This window comes from Nicotiana tabacum, chromosome 9 (assembly GCF_000715075.1).
Source record: "Nicotiana tabacum cultivar K326 chromosome 9, ASM71507v2, whole genome shotgun sequence".
Classification (NCBI taxonomy): domain Eukaryota; kingdom Viridiplantae; phylum Streptophyta; class Magnoliopsida; order Solanales; family Solanaceae; genus Nicotiana; species Nicotiana tabacum.
In genome coordinates, this window is record NC_134088.1 from 63,799,311 (window position 1) to 63,809,338 (window position 10,028).

Below are 10,028 nucleotides of genomic sequence, written 5' to 3' on the forward strand. Positions count from 1 at the left end.
GTTCGACTTACATAATAAACGGGAAAATGCATACCTTGCTCTTCTCGAACTAGGACACCACTTACCGCGATTTCCGATACTGCCAAGTACAAGCAAAGTTTTTCATCTGTTTTTGGAGTATGAAGCAGTGGTGGGCTCGATAGCTATCGCTTCAATTCCTCTAATGTTTGTTGCCATTCCGGGGTCCAAGCGAAATCGTTCTTCTTTTTGAGTAGAGAGAAAAATTTGTGGCTTCGATCTGACGACCTTGAAATGAATCGGCCTAAGGCAGCAATCCGTTCCGTTAGCCTCTGCACGTCTTTTATACTGTCCACGATGGCGATGTCTTCGATGGCCTTGATTTTGTCGGGGTTGATCTCGATCCTCCGATTTGATACCATGAAGCCGAGGAACTTGCCCGAACCAACCCCGAAAGCACATTTCTCGGGGTTAAGCTTCATGTTGTATTTACTTAAAATTTCAAATGTTTCCTGCAAATGAGCTAAATGGTCCTCTGCGCACAGGGACTTAACTAGCATGTCATCAATATAAACTTCCATTGATTTACCTATTTGTTCCTCGAACATTTTATTTACTAGGTGTTGGTAAGCAGCCCCTGCATTTTTTAGCCCGAAAGGCATCACATTATAACAATATGTTCCATACTTGGTGACAAATGAAGTCTTTTCCTGGTCTTCCGGGTTCATTTGGATTTGATTATACCCGAAATAGGCATCGAAAAAAGTAAGGACCTCGTGGCTGGCCGTGTCATCAATTATGCGATCGATGTTGAAAAATTGTGTCTATGGGCCTAGCCCCATTCCTTACCATCAATTTTGTCCCAACTACTTCATTACCCAATCAATATGTGTAGTAGTAAATTGAGATAATTTCGCTTTTAGCCGTTCGGCTGAAACTTTTTACAAACTCTATCTCAAAAATCTATTATGCAATTTGAAGCCAATAACTAATTATAATAGCTAGCCAGCTCGGCCTCTTTACCATTCATCGCTTATATCTGGAAGTCTAGCCCTTCCCAAAATCGAGAACGACATTGAGTACTGAACCAATAAGTTAGTGGCAGAAATTAACTAAGATAGTGTTAACATTCCCGAGTTCAACACCAAATACAGAACCTACATGAATTATTAACTCGGTTTGCAACGAAGATGTAGAAATCGATTTTGCCATATATGTTGATAAACACAAAGCTAAATCTTTCTTTTACCCACTCAAGATCCAATTTACAAGTGGTGCCACTTCTTGCTACTTTTGTTTGCTGAAAGATGTTAAACATAATAAGCGTAAGGTTTTTTCCTTTGTCAATCAAAACATGTTGTTAATTACCTTCATAGCCGCCACATGATAGGAACAGAAGAAATTCAAAGAAGCACCATCCTGGATATGTTTTAATCATATAATAGCATAATAACTAAAAATCACAGTAAGATGCATCACATCAATTATGTAATGACTGGTTTTACAACTGTGTAGTCATTCAATAAATAAAAAAGACTGTCACTATATACAAAAATATATAAATAGACTGCCACTATACAAAAAATATACAAAATAGACTGTCACTATACAATTTATATACTAAATAGACTGTCATTATACAAAAAATATACAAAATAGATATCACTATACAAAATATATACAAAATAGATGTCACAATATAAAATATATACAAGAAAGACTGTCACTATACAAAAAATATACAAAATAGACGGTCATTATACAAAATAGACTGTCACTGTACAATTTATATACAATAGATTTTCACTATACAAAAAATATATTAAATAGGCTGTCACTATACAAAATATATACAAAATAGACTGCCATTATACAAAAGAACATACAAAATAGACTGTCACTATACAAAAAATATACAAAATAGATATTTCGGGCTATTAGATGTAATATGTTTGGGTCGAAGGAAAATTTCGTGTAAGTGAGAAAAAATATGGGCTATTAAAAGTTTGAGGGGCTAGAGAGAGTAGTTTTCTCTAGTAAATTAGACCCCACCTGTTGGGATCAAACTGGGTTTGTTATTGTTGTTGTTGTTGTTGTTGTTGTTGTAACTATTTAAATAAATTTTATAACTCTTAAGCTAATAAGAATGTATAAAGTTTTCAGTTTTTACATTCTCCTCCACTTAAATAAGCATTCGTCGGACGAGTTAGAAAGTGTACCTGAAATCTCAAACCGTTGGTGGTACTTGCTTAATATGTGTGCTTCAGATTCCCACGTAACTTCCTCTGTTGGATGGTTATGCCACAACACTTTCACTGAACCAATCTTCTTTGACCTCAATTGTCGAAGTTGCCTATCAATAGTAGCTATCAGACCTTCTTCATAAGTTAAGTTCTCATCAAGCTCCACATCCTCAGACTGAATCTTATGGCTATCATCACGAATATATCATCTAAGCATAGACACGCAAAACACATGATAAATCGTAGACAACCTCAGAGGAAAAACAAGTCTATATGCCACCGAACCGATTCGATCTAAAATATAGTACGAACCAATATACCTCGGACTTAGCTTGCCTCTATGCCTGAATCTCATGACTTCTTTCATAGGGGACACCCCAAATCACGAACTCTTTTATCCTCATACGTATTTTGTCTGCTTTGTGATGTTGGAAGTCGTTCTCGTATCAATGCAACATTCTCCAAAGATTGCTGAACCAAATCCGAACCCAATAGTTGTGCTTCACTAGGTTCAAATCATCCAACTGGTGAACGACACTTATGACCATATAAAACTTCAAACGACACCATCTGTATACTCGACTAATAGCTGTTATTATAAGCAAACTCTGATAATGGCAACTGATTGTCCCAATGACCACCAAAATCAATTGCACAAGCTCTAAGCATGTGCTCTAAGTTCTGAATAACCCGTTTGGACTGTCCGTCCGTCTGTGGATGGAAAGTTGTGCTCAACTCAACTTGAGAACCTAATGACTTCTGAAAAGACTTCTAAAACTCAATTGTAAACCGTGCACCCCGATATGATATTATAAAAATAGGCACACCATGAAGCCGAACTATCTCACAAAGGTATATATTTGCTAACTATTCTACAGTATGAGTAACTCGAACTGGTATGAAATGTACGGACTTTGTAAGTCTGTCCACGATCACCCATACTGAATCATTTTAAAAAAAAGTATATGGCAACCCAACTACAAAATCCATAGTAATCCTTTCCCACTCCCACTCAGGGATAATCAAATTCTGCATCACACCTCCTGGTTTTTTATGCTCATATTTTACCTACTAATAATTTAAGCAACTAGTTACATGTTACAGAATATCATACTTCATACCTTTCCACCAGTACAATTCACGCAAGTCTTGATACATTTTTGTAGCACCGGGATGGATAGAGAATGGGATACACAATCTACCATTTCGACGTAACACACCTTCACTATCAATAGCAAATGACTTAACGCCACCATTCTACACTCGATCTCGGAGTCTAGCAAGATGAGAATCTTTAAATTGACGAGCCTTGACCTGTCCTACCAAGGATGATCGTGCTACCAATCCCGCAAGTAATCTACCTGGCACTGTATGATCAATCCAAACTCCGTGATTGGATAATGCCTATATATCCACAGCCATAGGTCGCTCTTCAACAGTAAATCTGGCCAAGCTACCTATAGACATTTTACTCAAGGAGTCTTCTATCACATTCTCCTTCCCAGGATGTTACAAAATAGTAAGATCATAATCTTTAAGTAATCCTAACCACCATCATTGTCTCAAATTCAGATCTCTTTAGTTGAATGTGATCAATACAGATTTCACATAGCTGACCATAAAGATAGTGATGCCAGAGATAAAGAGCAAATATGATCGCAGCCAATTCCAAGTCCTGAGTCGGTTAATTCTTTTCATGGTTCTTTAGCTGTCGAGAAGCATAATCTACCACCTTGCCATTTGATCGTAGGCTATAATTACGTATTTTAGTCGCTTATTGCACTCTAATTTACTGCACTTTAATTGAGTTTGAGCTTTAATCGCTAGTATTTTGTACTCATTGTGTGCTTTATGCCCTGTAGGAGTAATTTTGAGTGAAGTAAATGTTATGGAATGACTCCGATCTATTTGGAGCTTTGAAATTTGAGTAAAAACCCAAGGGATTAAACCAATATCGTGTTCGGGGGTCGAAAATCACATTTGGATATCCAAAAGTCAAGAAAAAGTTGGACTCTGAGAAAATAACATAGTCGCGGCACATGGGGCGCCACAACTGCCCATTTTTCTGCTGCTGTCAATTGTGATGCTCCCTGATAAACTCCACAAGCACCCCGCATGGCGCGTCGTCCCATGCGATGCGCCTGTGCAAATTTTACAGAGTAATTGTCCTATTTCGCATAGAAAAATGTGTTTTCGTCTGGGCCCGACCCTACTTAGAATATATACATGGAAAAATGTTATTTTTAGTACTTTTGACACATCTAAGAACTAAGGAGGCTAAGAAAAGTTGGAGAAGCAAAAGCACAAGGAATTCATCATTTAATCCTCACTCAAGATACGAGTTTGGATCGTTTTATGTTTTCCTTTAACTTAAACATATTTATGATGAATTGCTCCATATTTATAGAGTAGTTCTCTTTAGGGTTTGAGGGATTTGGTGTATTGAAATTTGTTTGTGTATTATAACTCTAGTTTTATGTATTGAATCATTTTGGGATGTTTTAATCGTTACATCTATATTCAGTTGTTCATGTAATCGAGAGAGGCATAACTTGTGATATCTTTGCATTCTATTTTGTTGGTTGAATTCATTAATTCGTCTTAGTAATCGGAAGAGGCTAATTGAATTATTGATTAAACCTAGTTAAGAGGACAATCGAGAGAGGATCTCCTAAAGACCAATCCACTACGAATTCTTGCATATCTTCACGTGCTTAAAATTAGTTCATCTTGTGAGGTTGAGACTTAATCGAGAGAGGAGTTTCTACTAAACGTTTGAACTAACAATTGAGTGAATTTGAGAGACTCACTTGAACATTAGAAGTGAATTAACTAGAGTTAAATCCCAGACAAATATCTTGCACCTATCCTATCAAAACCCCATTTTCTCCCATTGATAATCTTCTTCGCTTGCTTCTTGTTCGATTGTCATTAGTCAATAACCGTAGATCCTTAGTTTATTGTAGTTTTTAATCACATAATTCTCAACTGTTGATCATCTTGGATATCAATCTATCTACAAACTACGATAATACTTTTTAACTCCAATCCCCGTGGATCCGATATTATATTATTATATTCTACTAGCGTTCTTATTTAAGTGTGTGTTTTGCGTTCGTCAAATTTTGGCGACGTTGCCGAGGATTAGCAATCAATAGTGTTTGAAATAGTTTGTAGTGCTAATTCAGGAATGTTTTCTTTTGTTTTACTTTCTTTTTTTACGGTTGGTGTTATTTGACTGTGTGTAGGCTACACGTTTAGATTGGTGCATGTGTCGATCTTCTGGTAAAGAATTGCTACCATACGAACCAGAGATAGAAAAAATAATTGCGATAGGTGAGGAAGGAAAGGAATCTCTTCGAGAATATAGAAAAGGTTGGGCAATCCTCAACCAAAGAAACTATGTCAGGAGATGATGATAATGTGGATTTGGCTGCAAGAGAGGCAACCCAACAACGAGAGAAGGCTACACGGGATGCCAAGGATGCAGCTCTCAGAGATGCACAAATTGTCTATGAAGATGAGAGGGCTCGAAGAATTGCTCAAAATCAGCATTTAGTTCCAGACTAGTTCGGAAACATAGCTCCCGGTGCTGGGAGACCACTTGACGATTATGCTAGACTGGTCTACAACCAAGGCTTATTAAGTGTGATACCACCTCCAGTTGTAGCTAACAATTTCGAGTTGAAGCAAGGGTTGCTTCAAACCCTTCAGAATTGTTGTGTCTTCAGAGAAATGCCAAACGAAGATCCAAATAACCATCTAATGGTCTTCGAGGAGATTATGAACACCTTTCAATACAATGGTGTGTCACAAGATGCAGTTTACTTAAAGGCATTCCCCTTTATACTCAAAGATGATGCAAAGCACTGGCTTCGAAGCTTGCCTAAGGGATCGATTAGAACATGGGATGAGATGACCAAAAGAGTTCTTGATAAATATTTCTCATCAGCTAAGACGGGCAACTTTAGAAGCGAAATCCATAACTTTTGCCAGAACGAGACTAAAACTGTGTTTGAAGCTTGGGAGAGGTTTAAGGAGATAGTGCGAAAGTGTCAACATAGCGAAATTGAACTCTGGATGCAACTCCAGGACTTTTGGGATGGAATGACATCGGCCTCACGTAGAACATTGAGTAATGCAGCTGGAGGTCCGTTGATGAAGAAGACTCCATAGGAGATAGTCACAATTCTAGATAAGTTATCTGAAGATGCAAATCAGTGGCCCTCTGAGATTGCTGAAAGAAAAAGATCAACTGGTATTCACCAAGTTGATGCTAACACATCTGTGCAGGTACAATTTGATGCCATGGCCAAAGAAATAAGGAAGCTAACCTTAGCCTCGATACACAATGTGCCTCACGCAACATGTGATATATATGGAAGAGGACACCCCAGTCATGAGTGTCAAGCCTCAACTAAGGAATTATAACTTCAATGCAATGAGTCAGAAGCACCCCAATTTTTCATGGAGTTCACCTGGGGGTACATCAAATGCATGGCAACAAAACAACCCCAGATTTCAAGGACAAGGAGCTCCAAGCATCCAAAATTAGCATAGGCCGCAGTTTTAGCCTCAACAGCCAATAAAGTCATTCATTGTCAAGACGGATGAGAGGTTAGATGCTCATAGTGCAGCTATCAAAGAACTTGGGACAGGTTTGCGTAACTTGGAGAAACAAGCGGGACACATTGCAACTATATTGTTGCTCCCTTTGTAGTATGGTTTTCGTTGCTGCCTCATTAAAATCCTTGCCAAAAAAACCCGATTGGCACAAAAACTGAGTGCAACACATACTTTCAGTACTGGCATGGACCATCAGCAATAAAATCTTTTGAGGTGAGTCACATTCCAATTACTGGGCAATTTGACTCCATCTTGATTTTCCATCTCATATGATCCCTTACCGGTGATAGCTGAAATCCGGTAAGGACCTTCCCATGTTAGTCCCAGTTTCCCGGCGTTGACTTCCCGAGTGCTCTGAGTCACCTTCCTTAAAACCAAATATCCTACTCTAAAATAGCGGATATTGGCCCTGCGATTATAATATCTTTCCATCCTTTGTTTTTGGGCCACCATCCTTACGTACGCCACGTCCTGGTGTTTGTCGAGCAAGCCCAGCTTCACTAACAAAGCCTCATTGTTCGCCTCTTTATTTACTCAGGAAAACCTTAAAGTCGGCTCCCCCACTTCTACAGCCTCTGCACCATACATGAGTGAAAAAGGTGTTTCTCTTGTGCTCAATTTCGCCGTTGTCTGTATGCCCATAGTACTCCCGGCAGCTCATCTGGCCACTTGCCCTTAGCATCTTCCAACTTCTTCTTAAGGTTTTGAATAATTATCTTGTTGGTTGATTCCGCCAGTCTGTTAGAACTTGGGTAGTACGGTGAAGACGTATTTCTCTTGATTTTTAACCCTTCCAAAAACTTTGTGACTTTCAAACCTATGAACTGCGTCCCGTTGTCACAAGCGATTTCCTTCGGTATTCCAAATCAGCTAATTATGCGGTCCTATATGAAGACAACCACTTTACGGTCACTGATCATTTGGTAAGGACCTTTTTTAATCCATTTAGTGAAGTAATCAGTTAAAACTAAAAGAAATCATACCTTTTTGGGGCCCGGTGGAAGAGGATCAACTATGTCCATCCCCTATTTCATGAATGGCCACCGAATGCAAAAGTTCTGCCGGTTGATACACCAACAGCGCATGACGCTGACCTTTGTCACATTTTCGAACAAATGCCTTTGCGTCCTGTTCCATCTGGGGCCAGTAGTAACCTGCCATGATCAACTTCAGAACTAACGAGTCTGCACTAGAATGATTCCAGCAAACTCCTTCATGGGCCTTCCTCATCATATAGTCCGCTTCTGAGGCTCCTAGATACCGGGCCAGTGGTCCTTGGAATGACCTCCTATATAACTGCCCAGCTACGAGGCAGTAGCGTGCTGCTTTTGTCCATTGTGCCCAGGACGCCTTTGGGTCCTCAGGTAATTTACCATACCGAAGATACTCGATGAATTTATTCCTCCAGTCCCAGACCAAGTTGGTTGAATTAACCTCGAAGTAGCCATCCACATCCAACGCCGAATGTAAAAGTTGGACTACCGTACCGGAATCAGGTCCTTTTATTTCTGTGGATGAACCCAAATTAGCTAGTGCATCTGCTTGCACATTCTCCTCCCTTGGAATGTGGATGATTGACAATTCCCTAAATCGTGTAAGCAATGGCTGAACCTTGTTTAAATACTATTGCATGCGTTCTTCCTTTGTGTCGAAAATTTCATACACTTGGCCTAATACCAGTTGGGAGTCGAATTTCACTTCGATGACCTCAGAGCCTAGTCCCCAGGCTAGTTCCATTCCTGTAACCAAAGCCTCATACTCGACTTTATTGTTAGTTAATAGAATAGTTTTAATGGCCTTCCTCAGGGTTTCCCCCGAGGGTGTGATTAGAACTATCCCGAGACCAGACTATTTCACATTGGATGCTCCATTCGTAAAAAAGGTCTAAACTCCCGATGTCGTTTCCCACACAGCACTGCTTCCTTACTAGCCGAGGGCATTAACCCGGGACTGAAATTAGCCATAATGTCGGCCAAAACTTATGACTTAATCGCAGTCCTAGGTTTATACTCAAAGTCGAATTCACTAATTTTGACTGCCCATTTATCCAAACGGCCTGACAACTCAGGCTCTTGAAGGACATTCCTTAAGGGAAAGGTTATCACGACAGTTATCGGGTAGCACTGGAAATAAGGCCTAAGCTTTCGAGAGGCAACTACGAGAGCTAAGGACAACTTTTTGAGATGTGGATAATGGGTTTCTGCTCCCGACAATATTTTACTAATGTAGTAAACTGGAAATTGTGTACCTTATTTCTCTCAGAACAAAACAACACTTACTACTACTTCCGAGACCGCCAGATATATTAACAAATACTCGCCTTCCCCTGATTTTAACAGTAACAGGGGGATGTATAGGTACCTTTTTAGGTCTTTCAATTCTTGTTGGCATTCCAGAGTCCATTCGGAATCTTTCTTCTTTTTCAGAAGTGAAAAGATGTGATGGCACTTCTTTGAGGATCTTGAAATGAATTTGCTTAGAGCCGCCAACCTTTCGGTCAACCTCTGTAATTCCTTCACACTTATCAATTGGTTTGGAATGTCCTCGATAGAATTGAATTTTTCGGGATTTACCTCTATCTCTCCTTACAAGACTAGGAACCCCACGAACTTAACGTAACCAACCCCAAACGCACATTTCTCCAGGTTGAGTTTCATGTTATGCTTCCTCAGAATCTCGAAAGTCTCTTGGAGGTGTTTCAAATGATCTCTACATTCAAAGACTTGACTAACATGTCATCAATATATACTTCTATTGTTTTGCATATCTGATCCTCAAACATTTTATAAACGAGCCTCTAAAATATGGCTGCGGCATTATTAATCCCAAAAGGCATCACATTATAGCAATATGTGCCATAGGTTATTATGAAAGAAGTTTTTTCCTGATCCTCCGTATTTATCTTGATTTGGTTGTATCCGGAGTAAGCATAAAGGAAACTTATCAGTTAGTGTTTGATCATCGCATCAATCAGCTAGTGTCTGATCATCGCATCAATCAACTAGTGTCTGATCATCGCATCAATCATTTTGATCAATGTTTGGCAGTGGGAACGAGTCTTTAGGGCACACCTTATTTAGATCTTTATAGTCTATGCACATCCTGAATATTTTATTCTTTTTGGGTACTACAACTATATTGGCTAACCATTCTGGATGCTTTACCTCTCGGATTAAACCGATATTGAGTAGTCGAGTTACC

The 10,028-nt window shown here is 39.2% G+C and overlaps 1 protein-coding gene across 1 annotated transcript; it reads right to left on the reverse strand.

Moving 5' to 3' along the window:
• Positions 1-7,835: 7,835 nt before the first annotated feature.
• Positions 7,836-9,230, reverse strand: LOC142163929 (uncharacterized). Its single transcript, XM_075221084.1, has 2 exons — positions 9,076-9,230; positions 7,836-8,412 (listed from the first exon to the last, which is right to left on the reverse strand). The coding sequence occupies exons 1-2, from the start codon at positions 9,228-9,230 to the stop codon at positions 7,836-7,838; spliced, it is 732 nt and encodes a 243-aa protein (XP_075077185.1).
• Between the last annotated feature and the right edge of the window lie 798 nt (positions 9,231-10,028).

Bases quoted from the DNA above. Each gene is read 5' to 3' on its own strand.
- LOC142163929 (XM_075221084.1), bottom strand. From the start codon at position 9,230: ATGGACTCTGGAATGCCAACAAGAATTGAAAGACCTAAAAAGGTACCT. The intron at 8,413-9,075 runs GTACACAATTTC...TACACGATTTAG, and splicing joins TTTGTTCTGAGAGAAATAAG to GGAATTGTCAATCATCCACA.